The sequence below is a fragment of the Falco cherrug genome, chromosome 14, assembly GCF_023634085.1.
Source record: "Falco cherrug isolate bFalChe1 chromosome 14, bFalChe1.pri, whole genome shotgun sequence".
Lineage (NCBI taxonomy): Eukaryota > Metazoa > Chordata > Aves > Falconiformes > Falconidae > Falco > Falco cherrug.
This window is the reverse complement of record NC_073710.1, coordinates 20,689,851-20,709,215: the sequence shown is the minus strand read 5'-3', so window position 1 is coordinate 20,709,215 and position 19,365 is coordinate 20,689,851. Positions and strand designations below refer to the sequence as shown.

Sequence of the window (19,365 nt, the reverse complement as noted above, 5' to 3'; positions counted from 1 at the left end):
TTTTGAGAACGAAATGTGAGCTCACAGAGCTGAGGATCTCTGCACAGTTATAGAAATAACCACAAATGAAGCAGCAGCCAAAAGGCTGATGCAAACGGGGGCAAGTGGAGCAGGATCTGCATGAGGTGAAGGACTCCTTGCTCCCCCAGTAAACCAATGTCTGGTGAAGACTTAAGAGCAGGTTTCACAAAGATGATGCGTTTTCCATTTTGAAGTCCCCCTAAAATGAGTTTCAATAGTATCTGGGTCCAGAGGAATTGGTGACCAAACTGCTGTAGATAACAGGAGGGGATGCATTTTCACACACTGGTGTCTTTTTGAGGTTAAAGACCAAGAAGCAGCAGGGAGGCTTCCTAGTCCGTGGGTAGGACCAGGGAACTTGGCAGAGCTCCTGCATTTTGTGTTGGCTGAGAAATTGCCCCATTCACTTGACCTGGTCTCTCCATAGTTTTCTGTTTGCTTCCTGCACATAAACATCAACGTGCTGCAGCTTTAGATGTAACTACATTGTTTTCAGAACCACCAGACAAACAAAATGCTGGTTGGGATGTATGTTGTCTGCAGCCTCAAAATATTTTCCCAGCTTTTCCCCCTGGGCTTTGGGGCTGTGTTTCCAAGCTCTGAGGTTCAATTGTAGGTGGATGTTCAAAGCATAGGATTCATCCTGCAATTTCCACAGCACGTACTGGCTGTTTGGGTTAACTTGGTGGGCACTGAGCTGCACCTTCAGTGGATGATATCCTTGCTGGTTTTGGGTTAGGCAGTGGGTTGGGCAGCAATGAAAATCACCCTGCTTCCAGGCAATGCTGGTTTTTGTGGGAATTCAGTTAAAAATATAATGATTGTACCCCTTCTCCAGGAGTGAAAAACAATCACAAAGGCAATTTTGAAGTGCAGGGGGATGAAAGGAAACAGCTAAAAGATGTAGTTCAACTCCTATTTACAGCGTACACACTGGTTAGGTGTTCAGAGAGGGGTTCTCCCAGAGGTGTTACCTGGGCTCACTGTCTGTGTGAAATACCACATAAACCCCAAATCATTATTATTCCTTGCCTACCATCAAGGGAAAAAAGCAGCTGCCTAGCATCACCTCACAGCACCTACCATATTCTCTCCAGCTCTCCCAACACCTCAGCTCTCTAGGATTAGCCCAGATAAACCCCATTTTCAAAATTTGGCAGCTGAAATGAAAACACTTGCACAGCCCCCCTACCCCTGAAGTATTCAGCCCGTGGTTCTTTTTTATTCTTGCACAAGACCTAGTTCATGCCCTCAGGTGACCCCTAGGCCCTGTGCTTCCTCAGGAGGGGCCATTTTGTGTGAGGGGAGGGGGGCCATTTTGTGGGTTCAACGGTCTCCTCAGGGCAGGATAAATAGCAGCGTATGTCAAAGCAAGGTCTGAACGCTGAGGGCAGGTAGCAGACAGCGTGGGAAGCCGCGCTGAGGCCCCTCTCCGGCCCAGCAGGGGCTCACGGGGCCGGGCCAGCCGCCGCCTCCCTCAGCCCCGACCCCAGCAGGGAGCCGCGGGCGGGAAAAGGGCAGGCTGGAAAAGGGCGGGTGCCGCGCCTCGCTGCTGTCGGTCGCGCTGAGTCCGCTGGTCCGATAGGGGGCACCCGCGGCCAGGCCGCTCGGGCAGGAGGCGGGCCGCAGCCTGAAAGTGCCGGGCCGAAGCGGGCGCCGCTGCCCGTCTCGCGGTGCGCCCGGGGCGGCCAGCGCGGCGCGGCGAGCGCGGTGCTGCTGTCGCGGCCTAGCCCGGCCTTTCAGCCATGGGGAAGAAGGGGAAGCGGGAAAAGAAGGGGAAGGGAGCCGAGAAGACGGCCGCGAAGATGGAGAAGAAGGTGTCCCGCAGAGCCAAGAAAGAAGAGGTGAGGGACGGCAGCGGGGGGCTCTGGTTGCCCCGGCCCGCGAGGCCTGGGCCTCCCTTGGGGCTCTCTGTGGGTCTTGGGGCGTTTTCTGGAACGAGGCCTGAAGGGAAAAGTGGCGGTGGAGGTGGGGGTCGGAGGAGTGGGTCGGAGACAGGGGTATTTCGGTCTGATGGCAAAGGAGCGTCTCCAGACGCGAGGGGTTGTAGCGTGGTTCAGCCCCCTGGGGCCGGCCTGTGCCGCCTGGGTGCGAGGGCCCTCGGAAAGGAGGCAGAGAGGGTAAGGGGTGACAGGAAAACTGCCACCGGGAAGACTTGCATGTATCTGTGAAAAGCTGGAGCAGTGTGTGATAGCAGGTGTAAAAGGAGGACAAAAAAATGCGATTTAAGGGTCGTTCTTGCTTTCCATTTCCCCCACCCTTTTCTTCTGCCCTTAAAAGCAAAGGAAAATGTTTGTTTCTCTCACTAGACTGGGTGCTTGTATTTAGGCCTTAAACGGGCTACCTTTCCCTGGTCAAAACGTGGTGTTGACAGGAACGTGCCTGTGTACATGTATACTGGCTGCACGCTGCAGAGGCAAAATCCGTAGATTTTGGAAATCTCTACTTCAACCAGACCTTCAGAAAGTAACTGAAGGGGGGTGGTGAACAACGGGGGTTGTAGGAGAGACCTTGGATCTGAACCCCCCCCTTAGCTGCAGTCCTGCATCTGCACTTGCAACTCGGTGTATGTGCAGTTGTGGAGGCAGTTTTTGTTTTTAATTGACGGAAGTTGAAAGGGAATAAAAATATGTGCAGGTTTCTCTCCAGCTAAAGTATGAGCTGGGAATAGAAAAGAGTTGCCAGTTCCATGTAGGTGTTTTTCCATTGCAGACACAGAAGAGGACCGGCTGGATTGGAGCATATAGATGCTCATCACTTTGTTAAATGATTTACATTTATTTGCCTATTTGTGCAGTGTTTCTGCTGCAGGAAAAGCAGGCATGCACTAAATGCACTTTGCTTGTTAGTGTTTTAGGGGAGACCAATCTTTAAGGCATATGTGGAAATAGTCAGCATCCATTTATTGTAGTTGAAACGAGGGGAACCTAAGCAGACGATTTTTTTTTTTTAAAAAAAGGGAAATTGTGCGGGTGGGTGCTGTTTTCTTATGGTGTGCAGGTGGCTCTGAGCATGTCAAGGAACTCAAGTCTGGCTTTTTATTTTCAGGAGGATCTTGAAGCCCTGATAGCAGAATTCCAGAGTTTAGATGCTAAAAAGACCCAAGTAATTGAGTCATCCTGCCCACCCCCCTCACCCAGGTAAGAGATTTTGTGAGGCTTTGGACACAGCAGTTGATGGTGCTCTTAAATGAAATTTATTTATGTGAAGTTATTTCCTGAAAGTGGAAGGCACGGCTTATATCTGGACTTCAGAAATACCTTGTATATTGAATATCTGGTGAAAAAAAGGACCAAAAGTTTTTCTTTTTCCCTTAAAATCTGTTTTTTAATCATCCCATCAGCACAAAGGAGGCAAAGCAGGGTTAGATTACAGAGCTCTGAGGAAAAAGAAAAGTTAGGAGGAAGTTTTGGGTTTGGGCTAGAAAGCTGAAGGGGCTTAAGAGGCAAAAGGATATGTCATGAGATACAAGACACTTTATCTAGTGTAGCTTGGGGTCCACAGACTTGTAGGTTCTGTATTTCTGTTTCCTGTGGCTTGTTAAATAAATGCCTTTCTCTGTGATATCTGTTTTCTGCTCGATGTAGTGGGAGAGGTCAGTACATTACTTTCAATCTCACAAGGGTGTTAACGGTGGTCAGTTAGTTCTTCCTTGGGAGTAGTCGGGGTCTATCTCCGGATGGTGCAAAACACTGGTGGTACATAGATGAGCAGTGACCAGTGACGACTGCAGCATAATGACGCAGATAAGTTGATATGAGACAGCCCAGTTCTACCCATAGTTATGTGCCCTCATAAAACTTAATTTTTGTTCTTGACACACCAGCATTAAAATTAAAGAGCTCACGTCAAAAAGCGTGTTAAATGACAATGTAACGTGTGCTCTTAAAATAGGAGAAGATTTCAGACAGTGTCAAATTAATCTTGTTGAAAGTTTTAAAGAAGTTAATTTCTTTGAGAAGTTTCTAGCCCTGGGGTGAGTATCGCAGGCTAGTAATTTGGCAGATGATGGAGAGACCTTTGTGGCTAGGGGGCAGAGGTGCTAGTGCTAGCTGAGTTAAAGGCTTCAAGCTTCTGAGTTTTGCACAACCCTTACACATCTGCTGTTTTGGACGTCCCTCTTTGTTTTGCAGGCTGAATGGCTCCCTGTCTGCTCACCCTGAGAAAGATGAATTGATCCTTTTTGGAGGTGAATATTTCAATGGCCAAAAAGTAATGTATACTTTAATTTTTTCTTCTTTATTCTACCCACTCCCTGCCTTTTACTGTAATTTGCATGAGTCTCATTTGAAGTGAAATTCAAGGCAGCAGTCATAAAATATGTATTTGTTCCTGAATGAGAGCAAAATAGCCTTTTAATTCTGCCGTGATACTGTCTCATGCCTGAACAGTTGGCAGGAAGGAGACATGCTAGAGCCCATTAAGGAGTCAGAGTGATTGTCTCGGCATCAATATTTCAGGGCTTCATAATTTCTCCAGACTTAATTGTAGCCATATCTGCTCCTCATTTTTGGTAACTATTGAAGAATATCTATCTTCCATCTGTAAAAACAAGGTACTTCTGCAGTTTTGCTGCTGGCAAGGCATTGCCTGCCCTGGAGATCTGTACAGTAGCAAATATTTGTAGGTGGGCATTCTTGTTACTGAATTTCTGCAAGCTTCAAATGTTTCTTGTGTTGCTGGAGACAAACAGGTCTTTGTGACCCTAAGAAGTTTTATGTACTGTAGCTTAAACTCAAGCCTTCCAATTATATTTGGCGGCCTTAGGATTACACAGTGTGATGTGTTAAACTGATTCTGCTTGCTTCCCTACCTTGCGCTGTTCCGGTCCCTGGAGTTTAGCAGCAGTTTGGGCAACTTTAACCTGCACATCTACGTTAAGCTCCAACTTCTTAAGTCCTCATATCTCACGCTATCGTAGGCTTAACCAAGGGTTTGGGAAAGAACAGTCCAGTCTAGTGGATCACTCTGAAAAAGTTCCTGACTCGCAGGCTAGTGGAGGAGGTGGTTGTCCTCCTTCCCTGCCTGATGAGGCAGGTGAGCTGTTACTTTGCAAAGCTGGTCCTGTGCTCCTCCCCCATACTCACAGGCAACATCCAGGGGTGCCCGTGCTTGGACAGACTGACCCTGTCCAATGGAAAGCTGTGGTGATGTGTATTTTCTCTTCCTTTCTAACAGACATACCTGTATAATGAACTGTATGTTTACAACATCCGGAAGAACAGCTGGTCTAAAGTAGAGATCCCCAACCCACCACCAAGGCGATGTGCTCACCAGGTAAAGTACTGGGTGCCAGAGCAGCAGTTGGAATTGTTCTGATTCTGCGGTAAAGATGGATGTGAGTTGATTCCCACTGCCCCAAGAGTTTCTGACTTTCCATTCTCCTTGTAAGGGGCTGCCAATCATTTCACTTCACCTCTTCTGCTGAGGGGGCCTGTCCAAGCCTGTCCAAGGTGCTTGTGTTCTCTGATCACTGGGTGGCCTCTGGAAACTTTTAAGTGTGGAATGAAGATTTGGGATTGTATCTCTTGGCCTAGCAGGACTCATGGGGGAGGCTTTTCTTCTGCAGATGAACTCTTTGCTGTATTACATAGGGACCAGCTCAATCATCCATAATCCCAGGGTGGCACTGAATTTTCAAAATGCTGGTCAGGGTACAACTTTGAATTTGATCAAAGTGCTGTGAATGGCAGAGTTGCTGTGCATGATTGTTTCCTTAATGCCCACAGGCCTACATCTATGGGCATTACAGATAATGCTGCTCCGGCAGTGTGAAACACCCGTTACTGTAGGGTGTCCCTACTAGCATGTAGCAGTTGAGCTTTGCCAAGGGTCCAAACTGTACAACATGATGGACCGCTAGCACTGACTGCGTGTGTCCTGCCTTTGGGTTGTGATTTTTTTATTTTTTTTTTTTCCTTGGCAGATGGGCTGCTTTTCTTTTGTCATTAAGAGCAATAGACAAAGTTACCTAAGTTTGCCCTGGGATATCATGACACTCCCCAAGAATTCACCTCTCTGGTGCCTGTATTATTAAGGTGACTGACTGGTTGTGATAGTGAAGGATTTGTGTTTGTTTTCTTTATGTGAACACCTGCACATTAGGAACTGGACCAAAGACTTGTATTTTTTGCAGGTCTGTGGCCCTCACCAGCTGTCTGATAGATTATCTTACCTGTTGCAGCAAGTGGCTGGGTCACTGGTACATTTCAAAAGCTGCCATACAGGATGCAAATGTTATTTTCCTACCTACGGCCAAAGCTCTTCAGAGCTTTCTGGTAAGATCCAGTACCCTGGTTAGGTTCATGGACCTTTGTTATACTATGTCTAAATATCAGTCTTGCTCTGAGGTGTGTGTCCTTTCTTGAATTGAAAGGTTCTGGCTTGATTTTTGGGCTACCTTGTGGTGCTTAAAATGGACCTTGACTTCAGAGGCCAAATTCCAGGAGGAGACCATAAATCTGAATGTTTGTTTCCCTAGGCGAACAGGGATTGCTTTGCGGGTGTGGAGTTGAGAGGTGCTTGCTGGTGTTGGTAGCCAGCAGATGGCTGTCTAGCAGCTGAATCTGAACTGAGCGGGCAGACTGTGCATCAGGGAGCACCTGGATTGCAACAAAAATAAAATCAGAAACGTAGCTGAGGAGTCCTGCTTCAACAATAAGTTTTCTGTCTAAGAATTAGAGTTGCACAGGAGGCAGTTCAGCCTTGTTAGTTGGCTGGTCTGTTGTCTTCCTTGTGACTTTGAGCTAATGCAGAATATGCATTAAAAATAAACAGAAGCTTGTCTGTGGGTTTGTATGTGCATGTTTTCAGTCTTATTTGTCATCTCTGGTCTCTGACACATGATGCTCTGTTTGAATTACACTGGCTTCATTCCATCAGTTCAACAGAGCTGAGGCGAGAATAGCTATGGATGGGTGTTGTCAGTTGTTTAAGGAAAAGGTTTGGCTATGTAATGAATTTCAAGCCAGCTTTTCAAAAGGTCACACACAAGTATGAGCAGGCCGTTGCATATACCTTCCCTTTAAACTTTTAAATGCTTAGATACCCATGAAAATCAGGCATGTGTCCCCTTTGTTTAGGTAACTTCATGTTCCCACAAATCCTGCTTGCCCCCCCCCCCCCCCCCCCCCCCCCCCCGATATTTTCTCATGTGTTTAATCGTTGCATATATAGGCTGGTTTATGTTGCATCACAGTCGTGCATCTGATGCTAAAAATCTTTGCTGTTTTTTGGGAAAGATTGGCAGGTAATGAAGCCCTTCTGAAGAAAGAGATCATTATCCCAATGTTAATCTATAATGTGTACCCTGGAAAAAACATGTGTGGAAGAATTTATTTATAGTGTAAATAACCAAAGAGGTCCCAGTCAAGAAGAAATTTGCATAGTCACATAGTTTCCTTTTTGGGATTCCTTCCTTCTTTCTTAGTGCTTACACAGATAATTTTAATGAAGTAGAGTCTTGCTCTTCTTTCCCTGCTTTCAGCTGTCAGCTTGCATTGCAACAGTGTTTTAGTGCTGCTCTGTCCAAAAGAAAACAAACCACCAAAACAAAAAAAAAACCCACAAAACCCTTTGATATTCTTCTCTCTGCTACTTGCCCTAATTAAAGCAGCACCAGTCTGCTCTTGTCCAAATGCTGTGCATTTCCTTCTGTGTTTGGGGTGGGTTTTTTGGTTGAGTGGTGTTGGTTGGTGTTTTTTCTTCAGAGTGAGCAGTAGTGCTTTTCATGTCTTGGGAGGTGCCAGGTTTGGACTTGTACTGCAGCTTGACTTCTTTACTGCTTGTTGTTTTATAATCTGCAAAAACTGCGAAGGGCAGTTGTGCACTGTTAATGGCTTTTTCCAAAAGACTTTTCCTTGCATCGCTGTGCCTGCCTGGTGCTGGGATGTTAGATGTGTCTTGGAGGCAGGAAGCACCCCTGTTCCTCCCATGGCTTAGGGTTCACCAGCCTCAGTATGTCTTCTGCAGGATGCTATTTATGTGACTAAAGGATGGGTGAAATGTTGCTGAGCCTTAGTTGTGGGGAGGTTTCCTTTTTGTGGACAGAGAGGTCTGAACAATTGTGGTTAAACTAAATCCCAAGATGATTCCCAAGGAACGTTGAATTTGTAGAACTGGAATTCAAGATGCTAGGAGGTCAGAAAAGCCCTGCTCCTTGGCCAGCTTTCCTTTGCAATAGGAAAGGTGTGCTAAGCAATGAGTAAACTGCATTTGAAATTCCTCATCCTTCAGCCATTCCTCATCCTTCAGCCCCAGAGAGCTGCTATTGTCAAGCAGGGCGGCAGCAGCCACTGCCACTTGTCTGCTCTCTGGTATTTGGAGACAGCTGCACATCCAATTGAAAGTTCTCCTGTCACTGGTTTCTGAACCCTTGTCTGATCCAGCTCTTCCTTCTTCTGGCAGGCAGCAGTGGTGCCTACAGCCGGTGGGCAGCTGTGGATATTTGGCGGGGAGTTTGCATCTCCCAATGGGGAACAGTTCTATCATTACAAGGATCTCTGGGTCCTGCATTTGTCTACCAAGACCTGGGAGCAGATCAAGTAAGTGATGGGCCATCTTGACTACACTGTGTTTTTGCCAAGAAAGGTCGAACCAGATGATTCTTGAGGTCCCTTCTAACTGGTATTTTATGATTCTGTGATGTGTTCTGAAGTCAGTGGTGTTGACCTCAGGAGAAACTGTGCCGGTGTCATCTAAGTTTGATTCCTGGCATAGTGCTGTGATTTCCCAGCTGTCTGCCCATCTCTCCCTTGAGTACAGAGGTGCCTGCCCTAGAATGGTGGAGAGGACAGCCACCAGAATGAAGTGGAAATGAGAGATGTGTTCCAACTCTATTGAGGCCAAAGCTATTTTATTTAGTATGTGATTTTTTTGGAGCATGGGTTTGCTTGGGTGTTACTTTAACTGAAGGAAGGAGTATGATGAAAAGCACTCCGTCCTCCCAAACGTGGTGGGTGTAGATGACGTCCAGCATCAAAACGGTACTTCTTGTTCCATCTGTCTGGGCTCCTCCTGACTGGGTTGTACAAGACCAGTACAAGGATCTCTCAATTTTACCATTGCTTGAGAAGACAGCTTGTATCTATCCACAGAGCCAGCTGTGCTCCTGGTAATTGACATTTGCTGCTTCAAGATCCCGTGGGATAAACAAGCCAATAATTCAGGCCTGTCAAAGCAGATAGTGCCAAAAGCCCTAGTAGTTTTTGATAGGAGTTAAAGTGTCTACGTACCTTGTGTGGATCTGGCCTAAAGTCCTCTGCTAATATTTCCTTTACCTTTGGCTTCTTGGTTTTGCTGCTTATGTTTATATATGCATCAGAAAAGAAGAGGTCTGGTGGGTCATCCAGTGAACGGAGAGGCAGGACATGTGGCTTTGGTTCTGACTTTGACACAAACTTTCTCTTGGACCTTGGGATTGTCTTGACGGTAAGATTATTCCAGTCCACCCAAAGCTGTGCTGTGACTTCTTGTGCAGCTGACCTTTGAAGCGGCACTGGGGAAAGCAGCAGCTTTTGAGCACTGCTGATCTGTTTGACCCATGGAGGTCGTGGTTATGAGCTCTGTGTCCTTCTTTCAGGTGGGAAGCCTTGAATCTGCCTAGGTCGTTCACTTTTCGCCCTGCTTACAGGGTGTGGGTGCCTGTTACCTGTGTCTGTCTCTTCCTGCACAGTAATTGAGAGGGTGGGTTAGGACTGAGCTGTACAGAGATGGATACTCTGGCTCTGCCTTGGCACATGCCTGAGGCCACGCAGTGAGTCATCGTGCCTGTCTGCCTTTTTCCCACTCCCTGTGAAATGGTTGCATTGACATTGCTTGACAAGGGGAAAATGTGAAGGTCTAATTTTACTGATGTTAATGTAGCACTGAAGTGACTCTGGTGTGGAAGGGGGGGCATATACAGCCAAAGCACAAAATCCCAAGGAGTCCAAAGCCGGCTGGGTTAGAAGGATGCCTCACAGCACAGGATCTGGCAGCTGACTGCTCTGCAAGAATCCAGGGATCGTCCTTTTGAGTAGCTCTGGGAGGCTGAGGGATAACTCTTCAATTTTTAAGTGGCTGGTTCCTGTCCATCATTGTGGTTCTTGGCTCCAGACCTGACAGTGTTAATGTAATAACAGCTTTAATTTGTAATGTTATAGGAAGCCAGGTTTACTGTAGTGAGCCCTGCTTGTCATTGAGAAGTGGGGGGTGAGAGAAACCCTTCAGTATGATGGAGGGCTCTTTAAGAGGTGCAGGGATTAAAAAGACCTGTCAGTGTGCAGGCTGATCTGCCTATTGTTGTTAGGAAGAAGCTGACGTAATGACTGTGACTGCACCCCTACCCAGCTCCCCCAAAATAACTTCTGAATCCCTTGCTCAGTCTCGGCCAAATAAAGGGGATGAACTCAAATGCATTACATCCCTACCAGTTTCATGTAAGCAGGCGAGGGGGAGGAAGTGATGCTCGCCATAGAGTCCCTGCTGAGAGAAGGGGTTGACATTTCAACCAAACTCTTGGTTGAGAAAGTCCTCACCAGACAGCAGTGTTAATACCCAGCTGCAGAGAGAGTGAGGGCGGGAGATTGTTTTTTTGTGAGCCATTGGAGAATCCAGATGAGGCTTCGTTAGCTCCACCACCGATGGCGCAAATTGTTCTCTTGTGGGTTTGTAGATGCTTTGCTGTAGAGCTGATTTAGGGTTTTCCACTCCCAAAAGAAATGCTGCAGTACCTGACCTGCCTGGGAAGAGGAAACAAGGTGGTTATGAGGTTCTGCTCGTCCTGTATCTTATCCCATGAGGGAGAGCAGCCTTGAGGATGCTGAGTGTAACTTATACTGCAAAATAACCTGTTCCCTCCCTGGAGCTGAGCGTGACGTTTACATGTGCTGTGAGTCACAGGATGCCCCAAGCGACTAAAACCATGGCAAGAGGTTCTGGTGAGATGGGTTGTTACAGTTAGTGGGGAGGGAGCCGGATTGGCAAGGTGAGTGCCTGGTCCCACTGAGGGAGCAAGTTCTAGGTACGATGTTCTTCAGGCTGCCTAGAGCTGCCCTCTGTTCCCAGGTATTGGTTGTCACATGTCACCTTGGCTGCCCTGACACAGTGGGACGATGTGTTTGGAGACACTGATCTTCAGTGTTTCTTAGAAAACATCTATCCTCTTATCTACTAAGTGAGCATCATAAATTATATGGTTGAAAGTGCCCTGAAGAGGTGATCTTTTCTTTCTCCCCGCCCTATACAGGATCTACTCAGTTGGAGCTTCCTGATGTGTTTGGGTGGATGTCTGTCTTTCAGCCTTGCTGGAATTTTGAAAATGACAGTGTCCTGGTCTTAGTGTTCATGTGAAACAACATACATTTCCTCCCCATCCTTGGGCAGAGCTCCAAGAACTGCATTGATGAGGCATCTGGCAGAGAAGGCTGGGAGGGGATGTCTTTGTTTTAATGCTAACCTGACTGAGTGTGAAAATAAGTTTCTGCTGCCTCTTTGCTTTTCCATATGGCATCTTGATTACAGTCTGCATAGAAAGGGGAAGAGGAAAGGGCATGGAGGACTGAGTTGTACGAGGAATTTTTCTGCTTCTTTTAAAACTATGATCATAACATGTGCTGCATTTCCCTTCCTTCAGTATTTTGCTTTTGTTGCCAGGGAACTCCATTGCTGCTGTCATTTTTCTACATAGGTTTCTCACGGCTGTCTGAAGTCAAGCACTTGCTTATTGTGGATTGTCATTAACCAGCTGGGATGACTGGTGACAGTGGGGGTCAGCTAGGGGACTAGTGGTATTGGGAGGGTGAACATGTTTGGGAAGACTTAAGTGGAGGGGGCAGATTGTGTGGATTTGGTGGGTTGTGGTGGTATATAACTGGTGTAACAAGCCTTCACATAGGAGGCCAAACAATAATTTCATGTGTCTGATGTGGTAGCAGTGTTACCTGAATAAATGCCTGGTGATAGGTATGTGGGGTACAGACCAGCACTGGGTAAACTCAGTTGGGTTTGGAAGACTTCATTTTGGTGCAAATAATAGAGGAACATAATTAGTCATTAAGAAATGACTGTATAAGAGACAAAGTTTCTGTTTCTCTTCCGCATGGGAAGAACCATGTACCCTGTTTCAGGTGATTTTAAATGTATTTGGTTTGCATGGACTGAATAGCTAAGCTGACCCTGCTGTGATCTGAACTTGCAGTTCTAGGAAATCTAGGTATTCCAGCGCCACAGCTTATATTTCAGACAATTATGTTGTCCTTCATGGCCTACAGTTCATGCCACAGACCATCTTAGTGCCATAAGAGGCTTGGCTATAAAACACTTTTGAAGAGAAGACCTGGAATGACTCTTCCCTGTGAATAACATCCCTGTGCAGCGTCTGCAAAGGCTGCTGGGGAAGTGGATCTCCATTATCTCCTCACACAGAGCACAGTGGTGCCAATCTGCTTGACAGAGTTAAAAATTGCTATATTTACTTGCATTTTGCATGCACAAAGATGGTCCAAACAGAACAAATCCCAGCCCATTAGAAGACTTGCCAGCAACTGACTTTGACTTACTGGAACCAGCTTATTGTGTGTGTGATGCACAAGGTTGCCTTAGCGCATGAACTGTTTGTTACTCTGCCTTAGAGCTAAGTAATATTTTAGCCTAATTGCCTCATTCCTTCCTAGAGAGAACATTCTTATTCAGCTTTGCGTGGCCCAGTGCACTCTTTCTCAAAGAGAACAAGGAGCATCATGCTTTGGGGTTGTGCTTGGGAACTGGCAGATCCCTCTTCTGTGTAGTTCTTTGTCATTCTTTTGAGCCTATATAACTCCCTTCCCTTTAATACTGGAATGTTAATGATAACTTCCCATAACAGTTTTGTGAGATGTGGTGCTATAAATATTTCAGGGTAGCATTTCACAAGTGTGTTTAACGCTGTTTACAGAGAGAACTGGAGCAGTCGCTGCAGTACAGGATGCCTTTCAGCATAGGTTTGTTTCTGACTGACGGCTCTTCTTGCTCATGTGCTACCTGTCACCAGAAGGATCAGGTCCTGCAACATAAGGTAGAAAAGTGTGTTGGTGCTTGAAGAAAAGAAGGGTATTTTGGTGTGCTGTTGAGTAGACTTCCTCTGTCAGCCCAGAAGTGAGCCCTGTGAGCTTGTTCTTCGGTAGATTAGGATCCAGATGTACAACTGTTGATTGTCCTTGCAAGGAATTTGATTTGAGGATTTTGTCCCTTGTGGCAATTGCATATTCCTTCACTGGTGTGCTTCCTAACTGAGCGTATGAGCATGTGGGTATGCTGTGTGTGCCGCTGGACAGAATGCTTGTTTGCATTCACAGGTGTAAGACTTAAAACTGAACGCTGAAGTCCTGGGCTTCACCTGCCCCGAGTACTGGAGGATAAAAGTGCTTTGTCCTGAAATGCCCCTTTGATGGGATATGCTATGCATCATCACTTCTATTGTTATGGAAAGGTTACGAGATTCATCTGAGCATCCTCTGGATGAAGGAATGAATGAAAGGGTAATTTGCTTAGGCAGTCTGTAGCCAGGGTGACATGTAAGTACTTCTTGAATCTGGGGGCTGAATTCAGGCCTGTTATGTTACTATAAGTCCCAAAGTAACTCCACAAGCAAAAGCAAATTCCTTATGGAGCAGTTCTGATCAGACTCATGCTGTACATGTGTAGAGCCAGTCCTTTTCCAGACTTATATTTGAATCTATTTTTAAAAAAAGTCTGGAGAATTTACAGCTCCCTCCCACATGTCTGCTTTCTGGTGTCAACCCCATGAAGTAGAGTATTAATCATAAAGTCTGTGAAACCATTTCCAAAATGCTTGTTTTGGACTGTGAGCAGTGATACAGGTAAAAGGAGGCAGTTCACATTTGGGAAGCAAGTCTTGGAGCTTGCAGCAAGTGCCTTCTGGAGTGGCAGCAGGGTTAGACATTACTGCCAGTCCTGCTTTGCTGTGCCATTTGGTTTTTCCAGTGTTGTGTCTGGAGACTGGGGACAAAGGACTTTGTATGAATAGCTCCGTGTAAAAATACTTCCAAAGAGCAGCTGTTGCAAGTTTAGGAGGGCATGTCCTTACATCAAAGGCTATAAACTTTCCTTTATAGCTGATCCCTGCAATGTGTGATGTTGAGGCCAGGGAAGCTGAGGTGATACAGTACTGTGCAGGGTGAGGCCTCTTGGAACCTGTTCTTGTAGCTTGTGTTGCTAGTCTAAAGGAAGGAGAGAGCACAGCCTTATGATTGAGAGCAGGTGATGCTGGTGGCAGTGAGGCTTCATTGAATTCCAACCCAGCCCCTGACTGGAGGAGTTTTTTTGTGACTTTGAGTTAATTGTACATTTGTGGGAGCTTGTTTATTAGAACACACACATCAATGAATAAACTTTTCATTGTTCGGAATTGAGTTTTGACTTGGAGGAAACCTGTTTGAGAAGCAAGGCAGATGCTTTCTGAGAACAGGATTGTTAATGTTTGTAGATTTTCAGTTCCTTCTTTCCTTTAAAAAAATAATTTAAAGGTGTCATCCTTTGGAATAATAATGTGGGAGCTTTGTTACAGAAGAGAAAATAGTGATTTCAGATCTTGGTGAAATTAATACTAGAGGTGCTGTTCTGTAGGGTGGTACTTAAAAATCCAGTAAACTCCTAGAAAACCCTACTCTCTGTTAGAATAAAAAGTCCAAGCAATCGATATTAATTCAGTCTCAACCAAGCACTGCTGTCTTTGCTTGGAGTTTTTCATTATGACTGGTGTGAGATTGTAATTTCTGATGGTAAATAAGGGCCCTCATTTTCTCTCTCCACGGAAACCTATCGCCACACTTTACAGCCACCTGCTGTCAGTTAAAGTGTAGCAGTAGGGTTGTGGGTTTAGGTTTTGCTGTTGTTTTTAACAGTGAGCAGGTTTCATACTTATTTAGGCCCTGATTCTGCAACCACTTAACACATGTTAACACTGCCTATTTGAGAAGTCTTGCTGAGTTCAGTGGTGCTCACTGTGTGCACTTTGGGAAACTCCACAGCAAGAGTGAAAATGTGATTGATTAGTCCATGGGGGCAGGGAACACACAAAGCAAAATGCTGTTTCCTGTGCAGTTTGGCCTAAAGTTGCCTTTGTTTTAAGAGTTCTTGGAGCTGTTTTTGTTCTCTCTCATATGGTGCTCAGTCTGTTGGTGAGCATGAAGGAAGGTGCTTCTTCATTGCCTCTCAGGAATGTTGTTGCCAGCTGCCTGACTTCGCGTGAAGCTTTTGAATGTGACAGATGGGGTGTTGTTGCTTGTTCCTGGAAATGGAAGTAGCACATTTAACTGAAAGGTCAAGAAGGCTTGGAAGAGCAGAACAGTGATGCATAGTTGCTTTTTAATGTGTAAGATAATAACGATGACTTGTTTTGTTGCAGTGCTTTTGTTCTTGAGGAAATCAAAGTAATTTACAAAGTCTTCTCGCTAGTTTGATGTCATATCTTAACTGCAGGTGGATGAGCGGGGATGCTATGGACATGTGATTTCCTGAGACTGCAGGAGAGTGGATGTCAGAGCCAGTCTCTGGCTCTTACTTGGTACTTGGAGAAAGCATCTGTCTGGAGTGTCTTACCTACAGTTGTGGGAGTTAACTGCTATTCATTAAACACTCCTGAAAAATTAGCTCCTGAGTCATAGCAGAAAAGACTTCAAGACTTAGGGTGCTGTTGGAGACTAAACGGCTTATCACTAGGAATAAAATTGTTCCTGCAAAATGCCTGTGTGGCAAATACTAAGAGTTACAGGAAGAGCACACACACTGTTCTGGAGAAAAGCATACATATGTATTAAGACAACAAAGTTCCCTGTGGTCTCCCATTTCAGGAGAACAGAAGCTGAACTCAGCCAGCCCAGCTGAAATGACTTCAACAAAAATGGACTGACACATTAACAAGAGAGGAAATTTTGCTGATCAGTGGAATTTCTTTGCATTTCAGGGCATCAGGAGGTCCCTCTGGGCGAAGCGGACATCGAATGGTTGCTTGCAAAAGACAGCTGATCATCTTTGGAGGTTTCCATGAGAGTGCAAGGTGGGTTATTGCAGGGTGGCTGGTGGTATTGAATCCTCTGTTTTTACAGTTTCACCAGTAACAGAAAGATGAGCTTTAATGGAAGGATTATCCTCAGCAGTACTATTACTGAACTGGACTATGTTAGAAAGACAAGTGATGTTGATGTAAAGTCTTCAAGTGTTTGAGAAACCTTTGTACCACTTAGCTGATCACTGAAGTAGCTACTCATCCTTGTAGCTAAAGCTCAATACATCACTTTTGGCCTCTGAATCTTGTCAAAGAGCTCTGTCTTCCTGGAAGCATCTTCTCAGTAGGCTCTCACGTACTACATGAGGTCAGAGTTACACATGGGGACTGTGAAGAGAGTGGAGCTACATATTGTCTCAGAAACAGTAAGTGGCATAACCACGGTCCCTGGGAGCACAATGCAAGCTGCAAAGCCCTCCCTCGCTTTGGCTGTGTCCTTGGGAGTTTAACCTGTGCAGAGCGTTTTCTGCTAGCAGTTTGTGAGCTGGCCAGTAGAAGGAGGAGAGGGCATATGTATATTTTTCCCACCCTCCTAGACAAACGTAGCTCTAATCTGTTTTGATCTTTTCTGTTCCGGTTTAAGTTACCTTGGACCATGTTAACTCCAATAAGTTAATGAAACCTCTGTTGTAGTAAGGAATGACATGGGTAAAAAAGAAACCAGAGAGGTCTTGCTTAAAGGAGTGTTGTCAAATGCAAATTGTTGCACTGAAATAATAATCCTCACTGGAACAAATCTTTTGTGCATTGCTACAGAAGGAGAAAAGTCATAAATGCAAGAAGCTGAATAAGGTGCTGTACCTCTTCAGAGGTTCCTGGTGCAGTTCCTGAGATGATATTTTATGCTGTCTTAAATGGTGACTATTAAAAAATCTTTGATGTGCCAATTTGTTCTCTCTAGAGATTACATCTATTACAACGATGTGTATGCCTTCAACCTGGACTCCTTCACCTGGAGCAAGCTGGCTCCATCGGGGATCGGGCCTGCTCCAAGATCTGGGTGTCAAATGGCTGCCAGTCCTGAGGGCAGCATAATCATCTATGGAGGCTACTCCAAACAGGTAGGAGAGTTTTTGTGGTAAGGCAGGGCGGTTACTTCCTAGATTCTAAACAGAATAGTTGATGGAAAAACTAAGGGGCTAAAGTGAAAACTAAAATGTGACAAACTCAGGTTGCATAAGTGGGGCTGATGGAATGGTCTTGGCCTGTATTGGCTGCGTAGCCCTACTTGGAGAGGGCAGCAGGCTTACAGCCTGGGAGAGCAACACAGATCTCTGCACTGCTGCTTCCCTCTGCTTCTTCGCAAGCCTTGTCTCCAGTGCAAGATTTAGTGATCTTGTCACTTTATTTCCTGCTGCTTGACTGACAGTGTTTCCACGTGTCAGGCAGCTGCCAGATGTCCAAAAAACACTGGTAATGAGAGTGCGTGTTAGCCTGTGGTTATGCCAGCTTGGAGCAAATGTATAGTTGTGCCCTTGGATTGTTAGTACACAGGAACTGGTTTGCAGTGCTACTGCCAAAGGAGGCACCTTCCAGTTGTGCCTTTTGTGTGCTGTTTGATGAGCTTATCTTGGTTAAAATATGTGTTTTATTCTCCCTGCTAATCTAATGTAAGAAGGTGGTATCACAGAGGTAGGAATAAGCAGCTGGGAGAAATGACATTTTTTGGCAATGGTGGTTACTGCCAACTTAAAGCATTCTCAAGTAGTACTCATCTGTGTTCCAGTACTTGCAGGTTAAAAGCAGCAGTTGCCAGGAGGCTTGTATTTTCTTACATCAGTGAAAGGGTTAAGGGAGCAGCACTAGTTAGCAAACTCAATAAGCTAAGGAAGACTTCTGATGAGCACCAGGCTTCCTCTGCTCTGCTGCTTGCTTTGTTAATCATGGTAATTTATACTGGATAGCCTTTAGACCATATGTCCTCGTTGACCAAGTATCCCTGTCTCCATGCTGGGCAGGAGGAAGTAAATATTTCATTGAGCAAAAGGCTCCTGCAAAAGCTTTTAATGTTGCAAATGCAGACAGAAGACCCGGATCCTGCTGCTGCTGTCTCAGTGGAAAGGCATTGCTTCCAGCAGTGCATTGCTGGGGGAGAAGGACGCGTTGTTATTCTAACGTGAATAAATGCACAAAGAAGAAAAGCAGGGAAAGGGAAGATAGTCTGTCTATATATTTAGAAGCATTTGTGCCTCCTCACGGCCTGCGCTTGGGGCTCTTATTTCATCAGATGTGCATTTGATTAAATAGCAGTAACAATACAGAGGCATTTTCTGCCCGAAAGGGCTTTGTCCTCTTCCTTTCTCTGTCCCGTTTCCTCACTCTTGAGGGTGGGAAGGAAGCATGAGCCTGCATGCTATGCTAGATGTGGATCTCGTGGCTACTGAAAGCAGCTGGGTTTCAAGTGCACACCGAGCCCCATGGAAATATAAAAGTTGACAAGTGTTTGCAGTTGGTTCTATACCACTTTACGAGGGTGGGCTGTGTCACACTGCTCTGGCTTAGAGCTAATACAACTGCAGTAGAAGGGATGGGGTAATGCAAAGCTGCCCTCAGCCTTTATGCCGGGCACTGGGCAAGCATAAGAGCTGGGTGCAGTTCCTTTCCAGCTCGGAGAACAGCTTTTAGATTAAAATAACCACTCTTGTTACGAATCTGCTTTCTTTGTAATAAAGAGCTAAGTCTGCTTCTCTCTGCTGTGCCATTCCTAACAGAGACTTTGCTTGTGTATTCTGTAGCACAAGTGAACTTTCAGGCAGGAATGGTGCAGCTGAGCTACAAATTGACCAAAGCACTGGACAGAATTCTCTCTGTATCTTTCTTGAGAGGCAAAGGCAACAAACCTTTAGCACGCCCCTGAAAATTTAATTCAGCAAGATTAAGCCCTTCTAGGAGAAGCACAACTTCATTAATGTGTGGCTATTTAACTCTCATTCCATCTTTGCTTACAGCCGGTGGTGGAGCTGAGTCTCTCTGGGTTTACGTCGAAGTGAAGAAAGTGCATTTGGCTTGTGTACTCCCCTTAGAGTCACTGGCTGGGGTACTCTTGGGAGAAAGAAGAGGTAGATGGTGGAGGAAACAATATGTAATTGGAGCTGGAGAAGATGTATTCATTGTCTCCAATTAGAGGCAGATGGTACTTTCAGGAGTGCTATGAAGACGTTTTTGCCTTATGAAGACATTTTTGCATATGCAGCCAGGCAAATGTCCAAGAAAAATGCCATTCACAGTCGTATAGAGACTTCTCCTCTAATAAGAGGCAGGACAGAGTTGCACATGTGCTGTAAAAAAGGTGCACGTTT

At 45.6% G+C, this 19,365-nt stretch overlaps 1 protein-coding gene across 6 annotated transcripts in view; it reads left to right on the top strand.

Moving 5' to 3' along the window:
- The first annotated feature begins 1,633 nt into the window (after positions 1–1,633).
- KLHDC4 (kelch domain containing 4) overlaps positions 1,634–19,365 on the top strand; it is a 30,139-nt gene continuing 12,407 nt past the window's right edge. Inside the window, exons 1-7 of one of the 6 annotated variants that reach the window (XM_014278197.3) lie at positions 1,634–1,865; positions 3,070–3,161; positions 4,155–4,233; positions 5,200–5,298; positions 8,428–8,564; positions 15,965–16,057; positions 16,968–17,127. In XM_014278197.3, the coding sequence (XP_014133672.1) occupies positions 1,767–1,865; positions 3,070–3,161; positions 4,155–4,233; positions 5,200–5,298; positions 8,428–8,564; positions 15,965–16,057; positions 16,968–17,127 (759 nt within the window). In that variant the 5' untranslated portion in view covers positions 1,634–1,766. Of the gene's footprint in view, positions 1,866–3,069; positions 3,162–4,154; positions 4,234–5,199; positions 5,299–6,157; positions 6,300–8,427; positions 8,565–9,365; positions 9,451–15,964; positions 16,058–16,967; positions 17,128–19,365 lie in introns of those variants that run through there. The other 5 variants (XM_005432289.4, XM_027802190.2, XM_027802202.2 and 2 more) reach the window with 5 other exon arrangements.